The 25,030-nt window shown below is 44.0% G+C and overlaps 1 protein-coding gene across 1 annotated transcript in view; it reads left to right on the forward strand.

Annotated features, from left to right (window-relative positions):
* The first annotated feature begins 421 nt into the window (after window positions 1-421).
* LOC134615269 (uncharacterized) overlaps window positions 422-25,030 on the forward strand; it is a 41,604-nt gene continuing 16,995 nt past the window's right edge. The window contains exon 1 of the mRNA XM_063459757.1: window positions 422-1,105. Coding sequence (XP_063315827.1) covers window positions 453-1,105 — 653 coding nt within the window. The 5' untranslated portion in view covers window positions 422-452. The remainder of the gene's footprint in view (window positions 1,106-25,030) is intronic.

Below are 25,030 nucleotides of genomic sequence, written 5' to 3' on the forward strand. Positions count from 1 at the left end.
TTTTGATTCATTACTTTAGGCTTTAGTTTGAGACATTTCACTTCTTCATGATATTGAATGTATAGCAATTTTTATAAACAACATTTTATGGGTGATATTTTTAGACATATGTAATAACAGTTTAATGAACAAGGTAGAACAGTTTATTATTATATTATTATTATTATTATTATTATTATTATTATTATTATTATTATTATTATTATTATTATTATTATTATTATTATGTAATGAGAGCATATTCCTATTAAATTCCAGGCACTCCAGATACCATCTTGTTTGCAGTGGACAACAAGTTTGTGGCCAAAGCTGGCTTGCTACCCAGGAATGCTCTGGATAACTTTGAAACCAGATCCCCCATTGTAGGGAAACTGAAAAATGTCAGTAAAATTGTTTTTAGTCCAGAAGGAGAGCTGTTTGCTGTCCGTGGTGGAGACCTGTACAGAGGGTATATGCCTTCAGATGGAAAACTGGATTGGTTCTCTAAGGCCAGAAGAGTTGGAAGGCGTGAGTGGGATCAGTTTAAATTTCTCCTGTTTGATCCGAATGGGATTTTGTATGCAGCTACGAAGGATGGGAAGCTGTACAAGGGCTCAAAGCCAGACAATGAAAATGTCTCCTGGATTAATGACCAAGCAACCAAAATTGGAATTAGGATGTGGGATGAATTTGATGCCCTTTTTTTTGACCCTGAAGGCACACTGTATGCAGTGACTCATTATGGTAGTCTTGAAATGAGAAGCCCCCCAACAGATGTAGATGATAACTGGATTGGTTCTAGCACAACCCTTGCACATGAAGGCTGGAGCGATCTCTCACATTTCATATCTTTCAGTCCTCAGGGAGACCTGTGGTGTGTTGATTCAAGCAATGGCAACATCTACAAAGGGCGAGCTCCAACTGAAGATGACACCAATTATTTGGAAAAAGCAGAGAAATTAGGCTGCAACTATAATAAGTACCTCTTCCTTTCCCTCACCAGTGATAAAAGCATCCAAAATACTGTGAGCTTTCAATCCCAGCCAGATTTTGGTGAAAACATATCTGAAGGTGACAAGACCCAAAATGATAACAAGAGCAAGGTCCCAGCAAAGTTTCCATTTTCGTAAGTAGTTTAAACTTTAAATTAAAACCATTTCTGACAACTGTATGTAAATTTGCATTGTCCTTAAGATCCACGTGTCAAATCATAAAATATCTAAGTTGTTCATGTTGTTCAGATATACCTTTTTTTATTACCTTTTCTTATTATTATTGCACTCTTCCCTTCAAAGTAAAAAAGTTAAATTAAAATTTAAACATTTCAAACTCCATAACCAATATAGCCTACTGGGTTGCTATTGTGATAAGAGTGCCCTCGTGACCACTTAGACAAATTTACAAAATTATTTAAGAATGATTTAACTACTCACCTGGGTACACCTTGCACCTGTGCCTGGTGGACCAAGCAGATCCAATAAAGGGTCACATTTATCATCTTCCTGCTTGAATTTATCCTGAAAATCTGTAAATCTTTAAATTTGTTCTTGACTATTGAATGTAAATTTGTACTGACAACAAGATCCATGTGTCACCCCATAAAATATACAATATAATAGATGCTGTGAGTTAATCTAAGGTATAATAACACACTGAAATATGTGAGATAAGTACTGCTCACAGAGCTTTTCAAGGTCAGACATCCACTGGGGCTCAATCCCGGGGATCTGCTATTCCTGTTCACATAAATCCAATAGTTTCATGGAATGGACATCAAACTGAATTTGATGTAAATAATATATATACAGAGAATACAAGAGGCCAATGGCAGCAAATATACCTACGATCAGGGCCAGATTTAGATACAGGTGCCTGTAAGCACGGAATTCCAATACCTGCCCCCAACTCCTCCCTTAAAGAAAAAGGCAGATAAAGTGAGTTTAATAAATTTGTTGACTGGACATTGCAGGTGTGTTCATGTCTAAGAGTATATGTACTGTATATATGTATGTGTGTGTGTGCATATTTCTGCATGTAATGTATTGGGAGATAAAAAATAGAAGGTGATCAGCACAAAAGAAAAAATGGAATATACATACGATACAAGTGCAATTCCTAGTACATAAATCTATGAATACAAAATAAAAGACAAACCATGGTGCAGTACAGTAGTTAAATGATCACTATAGGGTCAGGAACACAAAGATGTATTCCTGACCCTATAGTGTTAAAACCACCATCTAGCCCCCCTGGGCCCCTCATGCCTCCATAAATATAGCAAAATCTTACTGAATTCAAGAATGAAGCTGTAACTCTGCATGCTGTTTGAAGTGGTAGCCTGATCCAATCACAGTGCTTCCCCATAGGATTGGCTGAGAAAAATAGGCAGATCAGGGGCAGAGCCAGCACAATTCAAACACAGCCCTGGCCAATCAGCATCTCCTCATAGATTCATCTCTATGAGGAAAGTTCAGTGTCTGCATGCAGAGGGAGGAGATACTGAATGTTTGGATACATTTTAGGCAGCCATGACCCAGGAAGGATCTCTAACAGCTATCTGAGGAGTGGCCAGTGACGTTATCACTAGGCTGTAATGTAAACACTGCATTTTCTCTTAAAAAACAGTCTTTACAGCAAAAAGCCTGAAGGTAATGATTCTACTCACCAAAACAAATTCAATAAGCTGTAGTATGTAACGCTCACCCTAGTGGTTAGAGGGGTGTATGCATTGGAGACACCCTTTTCCCTGGCGAGAGGTTGTGCTGCAGTGTATTCCCGATGTCCCATCAGCTGGATCAGTGTAGAGAGAGTGGCAGAGCTCTTACAAGAGCTAGTGATTAGCTGGAAGCAGGTTCCCTACAATAACGAGATGGGGCTACGTATTGAGGGTTAAGAAAAACTGAAGGTTTAATGTTCCAGGCTGGCTTTTATGCAACTTTTCCCACAAGGTTGCCACCCATGTGGACCTTGTTGGGTACCGAAAACACAAACTCAACAACTAATAGTTTGCAGTCACACAGTTTAACACTCCCATTCATTACTGTAAATTCCTCCTCTCTGCTTGGGAGAAAATTGAGTTAATTGCTGTATCAACTCAATTATCTCCAAGCGAAAAATACACTTTTTTACTAATTTTTCATAACATTAAAAGTATATATCCAATTCCCATACAACTTATATAATGAGCATAATTAGGAAACAAACATATCCAAAAATCATACAAATTGGTTCAGGGGTTTGTGAGATAGATGGAAGTCCCATTTCTGCCCGGCCGCACACGAGGCTCCTGCCCAAAATAGTTCCATACGTTTAGCTGGTGCGGCCGGTCCCTTTTCGTATGTTTAAAATACCGAACAGTCATTCTTTGTATTGTTCATGCCTTTGGTGGTCGTGTGCCACCTCGTTCGTGAAATACTTCTACCGAATGCCGCCTTGTTCGTATGAATCTATGTGAGCTAAGTGGTCCTGGAAGTCTCAGCGGTGTTTGGAAGTTTGAGTGTCCAAAAAAAATCCAGGCACTCAACGACCAAACCCCGCTGGACGTGTTAAACAAAACAAGATGGCCGCTGCCACGTGTTCGTGCATACGAATCGACAGCCACCCAGTGAACCACTTAGAATGTTTGCGGTTTGCGGTTTGGCACAGAGTCAAGGAGTTAATTGGCGGCACACGCCTGGTCTGGGTGGTCTCTGGTTCGGCAGTTTTTTCGGTTATACGAACGAGTTAGCAGGGTTATTCTTTTTCCCATTCGTATGTTCAGCATAACAAAGGTTACAAGTACAGTGGTTACAATGTACCAAGTCTGTTGGCCAGGCAATAACAGGGGATCTGTTACATAGTTGTTCTGGTGACTATAGTGTCCCTTTAAGTAAAGAGGGAAATGTATAGGTAAAGTGCAAACTCACACTTTTTAGCAGACCTGGACGGAATAATCCCAGTCTATGGATATATGTAGGAGGTATTCCCAGCTTGATTCCACAGTTATGGAGACATCATATAAGAAAGTTCTCGCTGTATAAGTTGCTCTATCTAATCTATTATGACTCTCTTTGAATATAGAGAAAATTACAATATTGATATCAATAATATATTAATTACGATCCCACCAATAACCTTATTATAGATGAATCTTTAATCAAATTCGACAATGTACAAGAACTGTTAAAAGAACTAGAAATGTAATTAACAAAAGAAATGAAACTAAAATGGGAAGTCGCTACCCTTACTAAATACATACTAGAAAGCATAACCATCGCGGCCCATTGGGAAGGGGGTGGGGCCAGGTAGGGGTGTTGTTGTGTCATCAGAAATGACAAGCACTCCTCCCCTCAAAGTGAGCAGGTTGGTTCAATGATCTTTCAAAGGCAGCCGATGCGCAGAGCCCTGCTGAAGAACTTGTGCTCTGGTGCTCTTGTGCTCTGGTGTTATAGGTGGGATACTAGAGGACAAAAGGGCCAATAAAGCATATTGTACATGTGTTTGCTTGTGTGTTTGTGCGTCTGTAGAGTGAGCTGATTGAGGTATAGTGTTTTGTGTAAATAGGTTGGTTTCATTTGTGTTGTGTTTGTGATGTAATATGTGAGTAGGGTCTGTAGTGTGTGTAAAGGGATGCAGTGAGTGTCTGCATAGGGACTGTAGTGTATGTGTGTATAGGTGATGTAGTGTGTGTAAGGGCTGTAAAGAGTGTTTGTTTAGAGTATGTAGTGTGTATGTTTGCGTACAGGAAATCTAGTGTGTTTAGGGGATCCAGAGTGCAGTGTGTGTGAGGGGTGCAACGTGTGTGTGAAGGGTACAGAGTGTGTGCATGTGAGACGTGCAGTGTATGATGGGAGAGTGTGTGTGTATGAGGGGTGCAGAGTGTGTGTGTATAAAGGATGCAGTGTGTGTGTGAGGGATGCAGTATATGTGTGAGGGGTTCAGTGTGTGGTGGGGTGGGGGGATGCAGTGTGTGTGTGTGTGTGTGTATGAGGAGTGCAGGGTGTGGTATAACGTTTATTATGTTGGGGGTGAGAAAGGAGCAAATATATATATATATATATATATATATGTAAGGCCTTGGCCTGTAGTTGTGGGAGGGGCTTGAATTCCCTTTAAAAGGGTGGCCAATCCTCTCCCACCTTACCATGGACAGTCTGGTGAATCACTTCCGGTTCCCAGAGCGGTTGGACTTCCTGTTCCCAGAGTGGAGGCAGCAGTTCCAGAGTGGCAGTAGCACAGCAGCTACTCCTGACAGCTGGCGTTCCTCCTTCACGGATGGTGAGTAAGCAGGCCGGTATCATTGTACCAGCCTGCAGACCACACACAGCTTGACCCGCCGGGGTCCTCGGCTGCGGGACAGGGGCTGCGGCACGGGTGATTGTTGGGTTTCCCCACCGAGAGCCTTGCCCGGGATTGACCAGTGCCCCCTCCCCTCTCGATAGGAGCCGGTTCTCTGCATCGGTGGATCCGGCTCCTTAATCTCTTACCCCCACACGCCTACGAGCTTGGGGGGCCCGGTAACTCGGCCGGTACGCTATTGTGCCGCAGGCTCCCGACACTGTGTTCCGGCTGGTTGCCATGGTGATGTATGGAACGCACGTGGTTAGTACAGGGAGTCTTGCAACCTCCTGGTTTTATAGGCGTGCTAGAAAAACATGATACATTTTAACACTTGGTGCATTATATTTTTGAAGATTCCATGTTTAGCCTTATAGGTGATCCCTCACATTTCAGCCTAAGAACACCTTAATATCTGGCATTAACAATCCAATAGACAGATACAGTGAGCTATGTGCTCGTCTTCCAGGCATTAAATACATCCTTGCAATTGCAAACAGTTTCACATCACAATCTTTCTTCAGTCATTTGCTACAGATGTACCAAGATAGCTTTTACAGCAAATGCAGGATTCAAGACACATTTACATGGCAAATACACATAGGGATTGTTAAACACTTTTAATGCTGCTAAAGGGTTAAAGCATAATGGAGTAAAAAAAAAAAAAAGCCCCGCGTAAACAGTTAATGTCTGCAGGAACCTGCTAAATTACGCCTAGACAGGAACAGGTTAGAGGGACAGACCCACGCAAAACACACATAGGGTCATTTATCAACGTCTCAAAGCAACCGCATTCGATTTATCAATCCAGAAAATCCCCTTTTATTACATATGGCAAGAAAAACATATCAATTTATTATGCAAACCTTGTATGTACATTTTCCACTGCCTCATATTTGAACCCTCTGGTCACAGCTGTTCACAATTAGTATGCTACGCAAGTCATATTAAGGAATGCAACTCTTGTCCTTTACTTTCCGTCCCTCTAGCCGATAACACCCTTATACTTCTAGTGGCATAAGAGCAACCAGAATATTTTCTTACAGAAGGTATGTTGGTGTCCTGCAAATGTTTCCCTTCATTGCTCTGCCACACTAATATACCATAGTTCTAGTGGTTGAAATCTTGTTTATTATTTCATAAATTATGATTTTGGGTATATTATAGTAGGGCGTTTGATCACACTTGGAACCAGGGTTCAATTTTAACATCCTGCTGTTCAGATTTGCCCCCTGCTTTCAATATGTAGTGGGCCCCAATTCACATATCGGGTTGGTATATCACTCTGTCTACATAAATGCAGGGTTCAGTCCTAGGTATCGCACTCAGGTTATAGAGACGTCGGGGCATTACCCCCTCCATATGAGTCCTTGGTCTGTCAGCTGGTATATAAATTTTCTGTTAGGTGATATTCGTTATTATGTTCCTGCAAGTTCATTGCAGGATATGAATTTTAAGTTTTGTGACGTCATTGATAAAATGCTTGGTCTTCTTGGGTTGATGTGGTTTAGATTGTACTCATTGTGTGTTCTGTTATTGAGCATTAACATCTCGTTTTGGTCGTGCAGTTCTGTTGCTGTACAAGAAATGCATTTCCGTCACCTACCTTTTATTATTTTCATTACTTCTCTATAGGTTCTGGAAGGTTTTCCGTTTACTGTTCAGTCCCGCGTTCTGGGCCACTCACATAATCTACACACACGGATACTCAATCCCCTTATCATTTTGCTAGGTTACAGCACGTATCTAATACCTCCCTCGCTCCTATTTTCCTGCTGGTAATCTAGTCCTGTCTCAACTGTATCAGGCACCTTTTCACATCCCTGTACTTTCTATTTAGGGTAGTACTGGCTTTTTGAGAATTAGGTTGCCCAACTAGGTTCTGTTTTCCGGTCTTAATCCATACGTTAGTGGTCCCGCGAGGCCATCACCCATCCTCATACTCGGAGGTAGTCACATTTTAGTTTAATGAGGGCTACAATTAAGTTAGCCACTGATATTATAACTTAAAGACAATAAGCCATTACATTGAGTCTAATGTGCATCAACTGCCTGGCGTGGGAGTCCTTAGTGATGGGAGTGATACTCCCTGGTTATTTGGGATTATTTAGCTATGTGGCACTTGAATTACTAGCGAAAACTTTTATATAACTCCCTTTACTCCTGAGTAGTGATGTACCGAACTGTTCGCCAGCGAATAGTTCCCGGCGAACATAGCGTGTTCGCGTTCGCCACGGCGGGCGAACACATGCACGGTTTGATCCGCCCCCCTATTCGTCATCATTGAGCAAACTTTGACCCTGTGCCTCACGGTCAGCAGACACATTCCAGCAAATTAGCAGCAGACCCGCCCTTCCAGACCCTCCCACCTCCTGTACAGCATCCATTTTAGATTCATTCTGAAGCTGCATTCTTAGATAGAGGAGGGAAAGTGTAGCTGCTGCTCATTAGATAGGGAAATTGATAGCTAGGCTAGGGTATTCAGTGTCCACTACAGTCCTGAAGGACTCATCTGATCTCTGCTGTAAGAACAGCACCCCAAAAAGCCCTTTTTAGGGCTAGAACATCAGCCTGCTTTTTTGTGTGTAATGTAATAGCAGTTGCCTGCCAGCTTCTGTGTCAGGCTCACAGTGGATACTGTGCCCACTTGCCCAGTGCCACCACTCATATCTGGTGTCACAATATCTTAAGCTTGGCATTTAAAAAGAAAAAAAAATGTTCACTGTTATAGATTGAATAGCAGTTAGTTGTCTGCCAGCTTCTGTGTCAGGCTCACAGTGGATACTGTGCCCACTTGCCCAGTGCCACAACTCATATCTGGTGTCACGATAGCTTAAGCTTGACATTTAAAAAGAAAAACATTTTTTTTTCACTGTAATAGATTGAATAGCAGTTAGTTGTCTGCAAGCGTCTGGGTGTCAGGCCTTCAGCGTGTGCTCTGCCAACCTCTGCAAGTGTACTTTGCCACTCATATCTGGTGTCTCTATAGCGTGCCTTTACAAAGAAAACAAGTTTTTCACTGTAAGCTAATAGCAGTCAGTGTCCTTAAAGCGGGTGTCAGGCCTTCAGTGTGTGCTCTGCCAACCTCTGCAAGTGTATTTTGCCACTCATATCTGGTGTCTCTATAGCGTGCCTTTACAAAGAAAAAAAGTTTTTCACTGTAAGCTAATAGCAGTTAGTTGTCTTCAAGCGGGTGTGTCATGCCAACAGCGTGTACTCTGCCAACCTCTGCAAGTGCACTTTGCCACTCATATCTGGTGTCACAATAGCGTGCATTTAAAAACAAGAAACTTTTTTCACTGTTATAGATTGAATAGCAGTTAGTTGTCTTCAAGCGGGTGTGTCAGGCCTACAGCGTGTACTCTGCCAACCTCTGCCACTGCACAGTGCCACTCATATCTGGTCTATGTCTCAGGCATGCAGCATTACACACATGGACGTACGGTGTGATGATGATGATGTTGTACCCGCTGCTGCTTCCTTTGCTGAGTTGTCAGATACAAGTGAAGCGGTTGATGATGACGATGCGTGCATGGATGTCACATGGGTGCCCGCTCGGCAAGAAGAAGAACAGGATGAAAGATCAGATGGGGAGACAGGGAGGAGGAGGAGGAGATGAGTTGGAAGCAGGGGGAGGTCGTCGCAAGGAGCTAGTGGCACAGTCAAACAGCATGCATCGGCAACCGGGGTCAGCCCGACAGCACGCCAATCAACGCATGCTGTGTCCACCACCAGAATGCCGTCATTGCAGAGCTCAGCAGTGTGGCATTTATTTTGTGTGTCTGCCTCTGACAACAGCGATGCCATTTGCAACCTGTGCCAAAAGAAACTGAGTCGTGGGAAGTCCAACACCCACCTAGGTACAACTGCTTTGCGTAGGCACATGATCGCACATCACAAACGCCTATGGGATCAACACATGAGTACAAGCAGCACACAAACTCAAAGCCGCCATCCTCCTCCTGGTCCAGCATCTTCAGCCATGTCAACTACTGCTGTCCTCCTTGCCCCCTCTCAACCATCCGCCACTCAGTCTCTCGCCTTGAGCAGTTCCCGCTCATCTGCCCACAGTCAGGTGTCTGTCAAGGACATGTTCGAGCGTAAGAAGCCAATGTCAGAAAGTCACCCCCTTGCCCAGCGTCTGACAGCTGGCTTGTCCAAACTATTAGCCCGCCAGCTTTTTTTTTTTTTTTTGCAGTGCAAAAAATCATAACCGCAGGCGTGTGGTGCCCCAATAGCATTCCTCACGCTGATCATCAAAATTTTTAACAATGGGGTTTTCATAAATCCGTGCACATTTTTTAGTTATTTATGTCGAGATTGTCCATGTTTACACATTACACTGAGTATACAATTAAAATGTGGTCCTAGTTTAGCTGAGCAGGTCTAACGAAACCTTGGCAGCACAAAGAGTTCTAAACTTTATGGAGCATTCAATCTAGGCGCTGGCTTATCTAACTGATCTAGGACACTTGAATACAAATGTAACATCGCTAACTATAGTATAAAATATTCAAAGATCTTGTTACCCTGACTAGGCACAGGAAAAGCATTGGAAAGTAGTTAACAGCTGACTGATGATTAGTATAGTAGTACCTAGTTGGAATAATACTTATAAAAGTTAAACTATGTGTACACAGCTAGGGGGCGTCATACAGCAGTTAGCATTGCTAATTGTGCATAGGGAAATCACAGCTGGCTTTCAATACCATAACAGCTAGGAAAAGCATTTTTCGTTGATATGCATTTTTTATTTCTTCTTAGATAACAAAAAATTCTGAGACGACATTGGCAGGGCTATTCACTTGTGTGATCTGTCATGAATTGTAATTTGAATGTTAATTTGAACTGTGGGGCACAAGAACTTGAATAGAAAACATCTTTAAGCCAACTATGTTTTCTCTAAGCTTAGTGAATAACTAACATTAACGAGTCGGATTAAACGCACTCTGCACTCGAGGTATGATCTGTTTAAATGACCCCACTCTGGGCCCTAAATGGTAAAACGTTTCACATGGGCATACAAAAGGTACACATGGCAATTAAAATCAGAAAATATGTAAAACATTTTTAGATATACTGGAAATTAGTACACCAATACGATTAAGCACGTTGATTAATAAAATAAAGAAATGTTAATCTATCAAACGGCTCGAGAAAATATATGTTTAAAAAGATACAAAAATATCAAATTCTGCTTATAAAAAAGAAATACTGCCTTAAAATTCAAAATGCAAGTATGAATATTAGCACACACAAGCTATCTACCAAATGTGAAAACTATTATTTAGCTTTTCTGGCAACTAAAAGTAACATACTACAGAGTTTACTATATTCAGTGCAATATCTAAAGGAAGTACTGGCTAAAAAATTCAATGCAAAACGAGCAAAGTTGTAAAAAACTGTATTAAGTCGGTTGTTTTCTTTTTATCTGGTGAATCAAATGTTTCTACATTATATCACACAGCTATTTGTCGTCTTCAAAAAATTCTTCTTGTGGTTTTGTCTTTCTGTACTTTCAGGATTCATGTTTGCACGTTTTTTTTCAGAATTTGCCAGGAATCTATTTTTGAAGTTGTTCCCCTCCTCTTGACACGATCAATGACCTGAGAGTCTCTGTAAGCAGGGTTGACCTGTTAGTCACGTTTTCAGTTCAAGTTGCGCATGATGTCCCGGCTAGGTTTCTAGGGACAAATGTTGGAGCCTCGGCGTTGCCCCAATATGGAGGGAGCGTGGAGTTTGTTGGAGGGTTCGATGTGAGTAGCGAGTCCGGGGGGAGACCCAGTTGTCCCAGGATTCCCTCTGCCTCCTGCATGTTGCGTAAGGTATGCCTGGCGACTTCTCGCTTCAGTAGTTAGGACACGCCCCCCTAGCCCGCCAGCTTTTACCATACAAGCTGATGGAGTCTGAGGCGTTCAAAAAATTTGTAGATATTGGGACACCGCAGTGGAAGGTACCCGGACGAAATTTCTTTTCACAAAAGGCAATCCCCAACCTGTACTCGATTGTGCAAAAGGAAGTAATGGCATGTCTGGCACACGGTGTTGGGGCAAGGGTCCATCTGACCACTGATACCTGGTCTGCAAAGCATGGTCAGGGCAGGTATATCACCTACACTGCACATTGGGTAAACCTGATGATGGCTGCCAAGCATGGAATGCGTGGCTCTGCAGAGGTGTTGGTGACACCGCCACGACTTGCAGGCAGGCCTGCTGCCACCTTCTCTACTCCTCCTACTCCATCCTCTTCCATAACCTCCGCTGTGGTGGAATCTCGGTAAAAATAAATTTAGTAGGCCGAGATTACCACGTGGCATGTGTACGTGCATATGCTGACGTATCGATCAGTTGGTTGCACGAGGCAAGATACGATCAGTAGTGTACGGAGCATGTGCAAGAATACAGGATGTAGTATTCCCCCTCCTCCATTGTGCTGGACAAGCCATGCGGTCAAACAGGAAGTTAATTCTTATTTGTATTGATTGGTTAAGAGAATGTGCGGGTGGAGCTTAATATGGGAGGAGTTATGTGCCTATATAAGGAGCCTGCACTATTGTCCGGGGCTCAGAACTTGCTGTATTTTGGTGACGTTAGTCCCTCTGAGTCCCGATCGGTGATCCAATAAAGAATCTCTTCCATCCTGAAGAAACCTGTGTCCATCTCTCTGTGCTTCGCTTCCGTCAGTTTCTCCGGTATCATTTGGTGCATTGGCCGGGAAGCTCATCGTTCAACGGTAGCTGAGAGGCAGAGGCGTGAGACGGTCTATCTTTGCCCACGTTCTCTACGGCTGCACCCCTGAACTTCTGCGTGGACCTCCCTTCGTCTCGGCGCCACTGGTCTGTTGTCCAGGAGATCATCGGCCTCTACGTGAGAAGTGCTGGGGTGTCCCCGTCGATGAGTGTGAACTCAGGTTCAGGAACGAGGAGGTAAGACAACTGCTGTTTTAGACGGCAGGACCCACTAGGGGTATACCGATTGTGCGGTAGGCCCAAAGGGGTTTTGAATCTGTGTATCTGCCCCCTCTGTCGGAGGGAAGGAGCGAAGGCGCACCGCTCGATCGAACGCTCTTTAGTCAGACCGTTTGATTTTGTTAGTCAGGCGGGGCTCTGGTGTAAATAGCCCTAGCCGGACACCGGTGTCTTGTCTAGACTAGCGTTCTAGGGTGTATATTTTGTTCGCTAGGTCGGAGGGACCGGGAGACTAAGCGGCGTCTGTGTAAATTCGGTTCGCTAGCTCTCATTCTATCTGGGCTAAGTGGGAAGGCGTGTAAATTTGGAACCCACTAGACTTTTGATAGTGCGACTAAGAGGCGTCTGTGTAAATTCGGTCCTCTAGCTCGCTATATATGTGGTGATTGGGCAGTGTGGCTAACCAAAACGTATGTAGATTGTTTTTAGGTAGTCCATTCAAGGTACTGGCCAATAGTTTAGTTGGGAATTGTAAATGTGTTAACGATTGTTTAGTAAAGTGTATATCTTGTTAGATAGCGCGAGCTCAGCCGTCTAGCGAGAGTGTTAATAGTGTGTTGCTGTATCATAGTGCACGGTACCATAACCCTGTATATTTACTGACACTGTATATAAGTACTAATCATTGTCGTCCATTGCATGTTTAACACCATAACCACTAATAATTGTATTGTGACCTTAACTTGTGCTTTGACCTATGCTAACCGTACTGTAACCGCTAATTGTAAAAGACGATGTTACTGGGGTGTGTTATAGACGGGTAATTCGTATATAGAGAATTATAGCGTGGGTGACTGTATAGTTACGCCAAAGGGCATAATATTGATTATCTAGTGACTGGTGTAACAGCTGTGTGTGTACGGGAATTCCCTGAGTGTTTATTGTGTTATTGTGTACGTTTCACTTGGTAACCGTACCACGTGGTGCTGTTGCCAGAGGAAACGGGTGTGACTGTTGAATAGTACGCGTGTATAGTATTCGTTGTCGACGACGTTCCATTGTTAAGTATGGGTGCGTCGCAGTCAACGATTCTGGATCCCTTAGGTTGTATGGTGAAGAATTTTAAAAAGGGATTCAAAACTTGTGATTTTGGGGTTAAAATGTCTCCTGTACGTTTGGTCACCTTGTGTACTAGGGAGTGGCCTACTTTGGTTGCGGCATGGCCGCCACGTGGCAGTTTGGATCCAACTCTGGTACAGCGCTTACACGTGGCTGTATCGGGTAGGCCTGAACTTTACGGCCAGTTTCCTTATATTGATTGTTGGAGACAGGCCGTAAATGACTCGCCTAAATGTCTCCAGACATGCCACGAGGAGCAGTGTCGCCTCATGGTAGCTAGGACTTGTTCGTCCACTAGGACTGGTGTTAGGCCCATTTTGGACACGCCCCCTGAGTCCGAGATCCCTTTGCCGCCCCCTTACTTTCCGTTAAGAGGAAGTCCTGCAACCCTCCCCTCATTACCCCCATCCACTTCCGTTTCCTCCTCCAGTACAGGATCCACCCCCCCTCGTACTAAATCTCCCCTTCCGGAATCAGAACCAACCCCCATTAAAAACGAATATCCTGATTTGGCGCCACTTCAGACTTCCGGTCAAGCTTCATCTAGCTCGGCTCGAAGTGTTTTATTTACCACCTTTTCCCAAAACCAAGCTCCCACATCCCCATACCCTATTTCTCCCCGACTGGAACCTATGACTGACGCCCCTCCACGTAGCCCCATACAGACCCGACAGTTGACCGGTGCCCAACAATTAAAACACTATCAGATGCCTCTTCGTCTGAATCCTGGGTCAGCCTATATCGATGCCGCAGGCCAAATGGCACATGCTGACCCAGTCTTTGTATATGTCCCATTCACGACAACCGATCTTTTAAATTGGAAGACCCACAATTCCTCGTATACTGAGAAACCACAAGCTATGACTGATCTGTTCACCTCAATAGTACAGACACATAACCCGACATGGGCTGATTGCCAGCAGTTATTAATGACTTTGTTTAACAATGAGGAAAGGACAAGAATAAATCAAGCAGCCATTAAAGCACTAGAGGATAAAGCCCGTACTTTAAACCAAGCCAATCCATCAGCATGGGCCGCAACACATTATCCCAACACCGATCCCGATTGGAACGTAAATGGTGCTGATATGGTTCAACTCAGAGCCTATAGAGACGCTATAATTGCTGGCATGAAAGCCGGAGGAAAGAAAGCTATTAACATGTCGAAGACAGTTGAGGTGATTCAGAAAAGCGATGAAGCGCCCAGTGTCTTTTATGACCGATTATTGGAGGCATACCGCTTGTATACCCCCTTTAATCCGGAAGACGCAGATAATTCCCGAATGGTGAACTCCGCCTTTGTCAGCCAAGCTTACGGAGATATTAAGCGCAAGCTACAAAAGTTAGAAGGGTTCGCAGGTATGTCAATCACCCAACTAATGGAGGTAGCGAATAAGGTTTATATGAATAGGGAAACAGAAAGTAAGAAAGAGGAAGAGCGCAAGATGCGTAAAAAGGCTGATATGCTAGCGGTAGTGATCGCAGGCGTAGATAGACGGGGCCCAGATAGAGGCGATAGTAGATGGAATGAGGAACCTCTAAGTAGAAATCAGTGCGCATACTGTAGGGAAGAAGGGCATTGGAGAAATGAGTGTCCTCGAAGAGAACAGTGTGAGAGAGACAGACCTAGGACAGGTTACGGAAACTTTAGAGGCAGAGCGAGAGGTAGAGGAGGCCCCGGAGGGAGTAATGGTAATAGAGGGAGTAATGGGAACAGAGGAAGTGTTAGGGAAGACAGGTATATTCCAGCAGCGCAAAGGTCCCGCGATAGAGAAGGTAGGGACTTTGTAGGATTGGCTGACACGGTCATGGAGGACTATTGATACCGACCGGGCTCCATCCCCCTTGGTCGAGCGGAGCCTATGGTCGATGTATCAATAGGGGGGAAAAGGAGTGCGTTCATGATCGACACTGGTGCTGAACATTCAGTGGTGACTAATCTAGTTGCTCCTCCATCTGGAAGGACTATTACTGTGATAGGAGCAACTGGAAGAAGTGCTGAAAAACCGGTTCTTAAAAGTCGACTCTGTACATTGGGAGGCCACGTAGTAAAACATCAATTCCTTTATATGCCTGAATGTCCAGTCCAATTGCTGGGACGTGATATGCTATCTAAGTTACAAGCGCAGATTACGTTCCTACCAAATGGAACAACATCTTTAAAGTTTAATGGACCTTCAGGTATCATGACATTATCAGTACCAAAGGAAGAAGAGTGGCGACTTTATACAGTGTTGACTAGCCAAAACCCTAGGAGTGATGAGACATTATTTAACATACCAGGAGTTTGGGCAGAGAACAACCCACCAGGACTGGCCCGCAATATTCCACCTATAAAAATTGAACTAAAACTTGGGGTTTATCCAGTGAGCCTAAGACAATACCACATCCCGCAGAAGGCTAAGAAGAACATCCAATCCTATCTGGATAAGTTCATACGGTATGGTATCCTAAAATTCTTTACTCCCCCCTGGAACACCCCATTGCTGCCTGTTCAAAAGCCCGGTACAGATGAGTATCGACCTGTGCAGGACTTGAGAGCAGTCAATGATGCGGTTGTTAGTATACATCCAGTTGTACCCAATCCATATAACCTGCTTGCTTTAATTCCGGGCGGGGCTACCTACTTTACAGTCTTAGACCTCAAAGATGCCTTCTTTTGCCTCCGAATTGCCGCAGAAAGTCAATGTATTTTCGCTTTCCAATGGGAGAACGCTGTAACGGGCTCAAAACGCCAAATGACTTGGACAAGACTGCCCCAAGGGTTTAAAAATTCACCTACCCTATTTGGTTCAGCCCTAAGTCAAGATCTACTGGATTTCGAGTCCATCCCAGGAGAGTGTGTATTGTTACAATATGTAGATGACTTGTTGATAGCAGCAGTTACAAAAGAAATCTGTCAGCAAGCAACGCACGATCTACTACACATTCTCTGGAAGGCAGGATACAAGGTGTCTAGAAAGAAGGCTCAGTTGTGTTTGACAACTGTCAAATATCTGGGATTCCATACCTCCGAAGGTCAAAGAATTATGGGGCCAGAGAGAAAAGAAGCTGTCTGCCAAATACCAATACCCAAGAATAGAAGACAAGTGCGAGAATTCTTGGGGGCAGCAGGCTTCTGTAGGATATGGATTCCCAGCTATGCGATACTGGCAAAACCTCTGTACGCAGCTATCAAAGGTACAGAGCACGACCCCTTCTTATGGACCCAAGAACAGCAAACGGCATTTGAAGATGTGAAGAAGGCTTTGATGAGTGCCCCAGCATTAGGTCTACCTGATCACACACGACCATTCTACCTGTATGTACACGAGCAAAGAAGAATGGCTGTGGGAGTATTGACACAGTACTTGGGATCATGGCAAAGACCTGTTGCCTACATGTCTAAGCAATTGGATGCCGTGGCCAGCGGACTTCCACCTTGTCTAAGAGCAGTAGCTGCAGCCGCCCTGCTAGTAGCTGAAGCCGATAAACTCACTCTGGGTCAAGAACTTTATGTACGAGTCCCACATGCAGTACAGACGTTGTTGGATTACAAAGGAAATCATTGGTTTAGTAACAGTCGTATGACCAAGTATCAAGCAATGTTGTGTGAAAACCCAAGAGTGCATTTAGAGACTGTAAACACCTTAAATCCAGCTACCCTTTTGCCACAACCTACTGAAAGTCAACATGATTGTTTGGAAGTAATGGATGAAGTATTCTCAAGTAGACCAGATCTTCGTGATTTTCCCATCCAGAACCCCGATGTTCAATATTACACCGACGGCAGTAGTTATGTGAAAGAAGGGATCCGCTATGCAGGATATGCAGTAACAACAATAGACAAGGTGATAGAAGCTCGGCCACTGGCGAAAGGAACATCAGCACAAAAGGCAGAATTGATAGCACTGACACGAGCGTTACAATTGGCTGAAGGTTTAAGAGTGAACATCTACACGGACTCCAAATATGCGTTTTTAACCACTCATGCCCACGGAGCTTTGTATAAAGAAAGAGGACTACTGAATTCAGAAGGAAAAGAAATCAAATACGCAGCTGAAATCCTACAACTATTGGAAGCAGTGTGGGAGCCGAAAGAAGTCGGTATCATACATTGCCGAGCGCATCTGAGAGGAGATGGTGATGTAACCAAGGGAAATCGGATGGCAGATAGTGCAGCTAAGCGTGCTGCTGAATCAGGAAGACAGGAGTATGTGGGGCATATAGCTGCTCTTATACCAACTCCACTGTCCCAATGGACTCCAGTTTATACAGCTCAAGAAGAGGAGTGGTTAAAGACTGAACCAGGAAAGTATTTGGAGAACAAGTGGTATCAGCTAGAAGATGGAAGAATAGTCATACCAGCATCACTAGCGGTAGAAATTGTCCAAAATTATCATAACGGGACACATTCTGGGAGAGACAGTACTGAAGAATCTCTCAGAAAACATTTCTACATACCAAGATTGTCCAACTTGACTCAGGCCATTGTACGAAGATGTGTAACGTGTGCTAAAAATAATGCAAGACAAGGACCAGTAAAGCCACCAGGAGTCCAGTTTATGGGGGGACTCCCCATGTCCGATCTACAAATAGACTTTACAGTGATGCCTAAATCGGGTGGACATCGTTACCTGCTGGTAATTGTGTGCACCTATTCAGGCTGGGTAGAAGCATGTCCTACTCGTACAGAGAAAGCAGGAGAAGTTGTAAGATTCCTGCTACGAGAAATAATACCCCGATATGGACTACCCTGTTCTATAGGATCGGACAATGGTCCAGCTTTTGTTCATCAGTGCCTACAACAACTGACTCATATGCTTGGTATAAAGTGGAGGCTTCATACTGCATATAGACCCCAGAGTTCTGGTAAGGTAGAGAGAATGAATAGAACTATTAAGAACCAGTTGGCTAAAATGTGTCAGGAAACCCAACTTAAGTGGAACGTTCTCTTACCCATAGCTCTATTGCGAATCCGCAGTACCCCTACCAGAAGGATGGGCCTCTCTCCTTTTGAAATTATGTATGGGCGACCACCTCCCGTACTTGGTAACTTAAGGGGGGATTTGAGTCAGTTGGGAGAAGGAATTACCCGGCAGCAGGTTGTAGAGTTGGGTAAGACTATGGAGGAGGTACAGAAATGGGTACAAGATAGATTACCTGTGAATATTTATCCCCCTGTTCATAGTTATCATCCAGGAGATCAAGTGTGGATTAAAGAGTGGAATAATGTACCGTTAGGGCCCAAGTGGAGAGGTCCTTATGTTGTTCTTTTGTCTACCCCTACAGCGATAAAAGTAGCCGAAGTGACTCCGTGGATACATCACTCCAGGGTTAAACCAGCAGCAGTCAATTCTTGGCAAGTTACAGCAGATCCTGAGAATCCCTGCAAGATCCGGTTAAAACGCACTACTCAGTCGGAGTAACGAGGAATCGTGTGGATTACAAATTTTATTGTTACAGGGATTTGGTGCGTGAGTGAGAAGGCCATAATAAAGCCTGTCCGCTTACCAACACATAGTATATAAGCCAGGAAAGTCTCGAAGGGACACCTGTGAAGACGAGCAGGACTCCATTCCCTGCAGCCCTCACATCCTGGAAGCTGAGGCGCCTTCGCACGGACGAAGACTGAGGATGACGGCGAAAGATGTGCTTTTGATAGTGTTTATTTATATGTGTTTTTATATTCAGGAAGGTAGAGGTACCGACACTCCTAGCTGTGAGGTATGCATTAAGACTACGAGAACAGGTAACCATATTTCCCAAACCCTAATTTGGCATTCACAATACGAGTGTAAAGGAGATGTATCGAGATGTAGATACCTAAATATAGACTATAGTGTGTGCCATTTAGGAGTAGGAGAACCTAAGTGCTTAAGTCCGGAGTATCAACCTCGTACAATTTGGTTGACTCTCAGGAATGGAGATCCTCAGGGGACCCTAATTAATAAGACGGTGTTAGAATCCGTACATTCTTCGGGTGTCCTACTATTTGATGCGTGTAAAGCGATATCGAGTGGTAGAAAGCCGTGGAATGTATGTGGGAATCTTAGATGGGAGAGGACGTATGGGTCTAATGATAAATATATTTGTCCCAGTAGTAAAAATAAATATGTGAGTCCTAGATGCCCAAATAAAGACTATAACTTTTGCCCATATTGGTCTTGTGTGGGGTGGGCGACTTGGGGACAGACAGTAGACAAAGACATGATAGTGACTAAGTTGCCGACTAGCCCATATTGTAAGTCTATGGAATGTAATCCCATCCATATACTTATAAATAACCCCGATAAGTTCTTAGACAAATATGGCAATTTATTTGGGTTTCAGATATACGGGACGGGTTTAGATCCTGGGACATTATTGTTTATAGGGATAGAGACTGATACGGTATCCTCCCAAACTCATCAAGTATACCATTCCTTTTATGAAGAGATGAGTATAGATAATAAGATCCCCCATAATGCTAAAAACCTGTTTATTGATTTAGCTGAAAGTATTGCCGGTAGTCTTAATGTTACCAACTGCTATGTGTGTGGAGGTACTAACATGGGAGACCAATGGCCTTGGGAAGCAAAGGAGGTAATGTCCGGTTCTGAGGCAGTTGACCAACTAATATCTACACAAGCCGATTATCATATGAGTGTTAGAGGTAAATCTGAGTGGAGATTAAAGACCTCCATCATAGGTTATGTTTGCATAGCAAGGAAAGGAATAATGTATAACACTTCTGTGGGAGAATTAACTTGTCTAGGGCAAAAAGCTTATGATGATGATACAAAGAATACAACCTGGTGGTCGGCTTCAAATGTCTCAGAACCATCTAACCCGTTTGCTAGATACGCCAATTTAAAGGATGTGTGGTTTGATTTATCCATCACATCTACCTGGAGAGCCCCAGCAAATTTGTACTGGATCTGTGGTAAGAAAGCCTATTCGGAGTTGCCACAGGACTGGGAAGGGGCATGTGTGTTGGGTATGCTCAAACCATCCTTCTTCTTGTTACCGATTGAAACAGGTGAGACTTTAGGTGTTAAAGTGTATGATGTGAATCATAGGAAGAAAAGGGGACCCATAGAGATAGGCACCTGGGAAGATAATGAATGGCCTCCCCAGCGTATCATAGATTATTATGGGCCAGCCACGTGGGCTGAGGATGGTACCTTTGGTTACAGAACCCCTATTTATATGCTCAACCGTATTATAAGATTACAGGCGGTGGTTGAGATTATCACCAACGAGACATCACAAGCGCTCAATCTTCTAGCGAAGCATAACACCAGGATGAGGACAGCAGTCTACCAAAATAGATTAGCCTTGGATTACCTTTTGGCAGTAGAGGGAGGTGTATGTGGGAAGTTTAACCTGAGCAATTGCTGTCTTCAAATAGATGACGAAGGGCAAGCAATAGCTGAGCTTACTAGCCATATGGTTAAACTAGCGCATGTGCCTACTCAGGTATGGAAAGGGTATAATCCAAGTAGTTGGTTTGGTAGCTGGTATGAGTGGTTTGGAGGGCTTAAGGCAGTGGTAGGTGGAGTCCTACTGATTTTAATGTTGTGTCTACTCCTGCCGTGTCTTATACCCTTAGTAGTTAGGTCTGTGCAAAGCCTGATAGAAAATATAGCAGAGAGGAAGGCTGCTGCACAGATAATGGCGATTTATAAGTATAAGGCTCTAGATCAGGGAGAACCAATGCAGGAAGATGAGTGTTAAAAGATTCACATCATATGATAAGTCTGGTCTGGTTCAAGGTAACTTGCGGTGTATGCAAACCAAGGTGAAGTGATGCCTCAAGTAATTGTGAAATATCAAGAGGCATCAAAGGGGGGAATGTGGTGGAATCTCGGTAAAAATAAATTTAGTAGGCCGAGATTACCACGTGGCATGTGTACGTGCATATGCTGACGTATCGATCAGTTGGTTGCACGAGGCAAGATACGATCAGTAGTGTACGGAGCATGTGCAAGAATACAGGATGTAGTATTCCCCCTCCTCCATTGTGCTGGACAAGCCATGCGGTCAAACAGGAAGTTAATTCTTATTTGTATTGATTGGTTAAGAGAATGTGCGGGTGGAGCTTAATATGGGAGGAGTTATGTGCCTATATAAGGAGCCTGCACTATTGTCCGGGGCTCAGAACTTGCTGTATTTTGGTGACGTTAGTCCCTCTGAGTCCCGATCGGTGATCCAATAAAGAATCTCTTCCTTCCTGAAGAAACCTGTGTCCATCTCTCTGTGCTTCGCTTCCGTCAGTTTCTCCGGTATCACCGCGGCTGAGTCCTCTTCTGCTGCTGCGTCTTGCTCCACATCAACGGCACCCCCCCAGCTCCCCAGGTACTATTCCACATCCCTATTCTGCTGTGTGTCAGTGTGTATCAGGGGCTCTGAGGACAGGTGTCAATCCATATCTGCCAAGTGACCCTATGTATGGGGAACAGTCTCTATTCTGCTCTGTGTCAGTGTGTATCAGGGATCCTTAGGATAGGTGTCAATCCATATCTGCCAAGTGACCCTATGTAGGGGGAACAGTCCCTATTCTGCTCTGTGTCAGTGTGTATCAGGGATCCTTAGGATAGGTGTCAATCCATATCTGCCAAGTGACCCTTTGTAGGGGGAATAGTCCCTATTCTGCTCTGTGTCAGTGTGTATCAGGGTCTCTGAGGACAGGTGTCAATCCATATGTCAAGGTGTCAATATGTCATATGTCAGGTGTCAATCCATATCCATTGTGATTTAGGAATGTTAGGTGATTTCTGCCCTTTATGGATTAAAACCAGACTCTGCATAAACTGTGTAATTTTCCATGGGAGTTTTGCCATGGATCCCCCTCCGGCATGCCACAGTCCAGGTGTCAGTCCCCTTGAAACCACTTTTCCATCACTTTTGTGGCCAGAAAGAGTCCCTGTGGGTTTTAAAATTCGCCTGCCCATTGAAGTCAATGGCGGTTCGCCCGGTTCGCTGGTTCGCGAACGTTTTCTGAAGTTCCCGTTCGCCGTTCGCGAACCGAAAAAATTGTGTTTGCAACATCACTACTCCTGAGTAATTTAGCATACATGCTGGTGCCATGGTATTATCCCTATAACAATTTCTATACTATATATATAGATGTATGTATGTTATTATGTACTATTATGTGTTGTTTGTATTTTTAATTATTTTCTATCTATCAACATACCAATTATCCTGATTACGTTTTTTACAAACAGACACGTCAATTATGACCTCACTCCACCTTGTTTTCACCTTCCAATGAACATCTGATCACTGCATATTTAACCCCTTAAGGACACATGACATGTGTGACATGTCATGATTCCCTTTTATTCCAGAAGTTTGGTCCTTAAGGGGTTAAAGGCTGTTTTTTTCACTGTTTAATTGTCTTGATAAAAGTCCAGATGGGACTGAAACGTTGACACTTTTTACTTGAAATTTTGCTGCAATAAAGAAGCACTATTTTTGAACCATATCAAGTCCTGTGAGTGCTTTCCTACAAGGTATTCTATATATATATATATATATATATATATATATATATATATATATACATATATATATATATATATATATTACAAAAAAATAAAGAGTAACAAAAAACGGAATATCTCCTTCCCTTTTCCTTCCCTTTGCCCAGGAAGAGGGGACTTAAAAGCCCTGGTGTTCCTGTGGTGTTGAGAGACTCTGGCCTGCAGCTCCTTGTGCTGCAGACTGAGTACTCTCCTCTCATTAGCTCCGGCTATGTGCTGTGTCAGAGTATTGCAGAGGTAACTGCGGCAATGCTCCGTGGCCCCACATGTGAGAAGTCTATTCAGCTTCTCCTCATCGAAGTGCCAGGGGGATGGTGAGGTAGAACCTTGATCTCCCCACTGGCCCAAGAAGGCAGACAGTGAGGCTGGCACTACGTGGGCCAGAAGGGGAGATACTTTGATCAACCCTGTCAGCTTCGGCTCATGGCCATCGCCATTACTGGGAGTATTATTGCTGTGGAGCTCTGTTACACACTCGGATATACCAAAAATATGAAAGCTCCTAGAAAAGAGGGACGCAGCACTTGGGGCTGGGGAGAGACTTACCTATAACTAATATCATTTGTAAGTTTCCCCTCAGACTATGAGAGTCTGAGGGAATTATAGTGGGAGGAGCTTATGGCGGCCAGAGGGAGCAAGCAGGGAGGGAGCTTTCTGGCACTCAAGCCCAGCCCCCGGTTGCAAGCTCCGCCCACTGGTCGCAAGCCCCAACCCAATCTCAAGTTGCTGACCTCAGGGCAGTAAATTGAGTTTTCACCTCCCAGGGCTTCTACAGTAGCAGTCTACAGTGCCAGGTAGGCTTCAAATATACTGCAGCTAGTGAGTGAGAGTGATCTTGTGTGTGTGCCTGATGTTGTGAGCATGTGTGTGGCAGTGAGTATGTCTGCAGTGAGCATGTATGTGTGTGTCAGTGAGCATGTCTGTAGTGAGCATGTGTGTGTGTGTCAGTGAGCATATCTGTAGTAAGCATGTGTGTGGCAGTCAGCATGTCTGCAGTGAACATGTATGTGTGTGTCAGTAAGCATATCTACAGTAAGCATGTATGTGTGTGTCAGTGAGCATGTCTGTAGTGAGCATGTATGTGTGTCAGTGAGCATGCCTGCAGTGAACATGTATGTATGTGTCAGTGAGCATATCTGCAGTAAGCATGCATGTGTGTGTCAGTGAGCATGTCTGCAGTGAGCATGTATGTGTGTGTCAGTGAGCATGTCTGTAGTGAGCATGTGTGTGTGTGTGTCAGTGAGCATATCTGTAGTAAGCATGTGTGTGTCAGTGAGCATGTCTGCAGTGAACATGTATGTGTGTGTCAGTAAGCATATCTGCAGTAAGCATGTGTGTGTCAATGAGCATGTCTGTAGTGAGCATGCATGTGTTTCAGTAAGCATGTCTGTAGTGAGCATGTATGTGTGTGTCAGTGAGCATGTCTGTAGTGAGCATGTCTGTAGTGAGCATGTATGTGTGTGTCAGTGAGCATGTCTGCAGTGAGCAAGGATGTATGTGTCAGTGAGCATGTCTGTAGTAAGCATGTATGTGTGTGTCAGTGAGCATGTCTGTAGTGAGCATGTCTGTAGTGAGCATGCATGTGTGTGTCAGTGAGCATGTCTGCAGTGAGCAAGGATGTATGTGTCAGTGAGCATGTCTGTAGTAAGCATGTATGTGTGTGTCAGTGAGCATGTATGTAGTGAGCATGTATGTGTGTGTCAGTGAGCATGTCTGCAGTAAGCATGTATGTGTGTGTCAGTGAGCATGTCTGCAGTAAGCATGTATGTGTGTGTCAGTGAGCATGTCTGTAGTGAGCATCTTTGTGTATAGCAGTGAGTTTGTTTGTAGTAAGCTTGTGTGTGTGTCAGAGAGTTCGTACTAAGTTTGTGTGTACCTGTAAGCTTGTCTGTGTTTGTCAATGAGCTTGTGTGTGTCAGTGAGATTGCCTATCTGTGAACCTGTTGTGATAAGGTGAATGGGGTGGTCTGTGAGGGAGTTTAAATTTCGACACAATTGTTCAGAGAGACATATGATTTTTAACCCCAGGGGGAGTGTATGTTTCTGTGTGTATACAACCGAAATTAATATTTAGTTATGGGCCCCTGGGGTGGAGCATTTGGAGGGCAGGGTGGGCCAGTGCTCCACTCCGCAGTTTAGTGGTTTTCTTGGGAGACATAGATCCAGGCCAGGGTTTTTGGACTGTCTCCAACCCAATGCT

The sequence above is a fragment of the Pelobates fuscus genome, chromosome 6 (assembly GCF_036172605.1).
Source record: "Pelobates fuscus isolate aPelFus1 chromosome 6, aPelFus1.pri, whole genome shotgun sequence".
NCBI classification, from domain to species: Eukaryota; Metazoa; Chordata; class Amphibia; order Anura; family Pelobatidae; genus Pelobates; species Pelobates fuscus.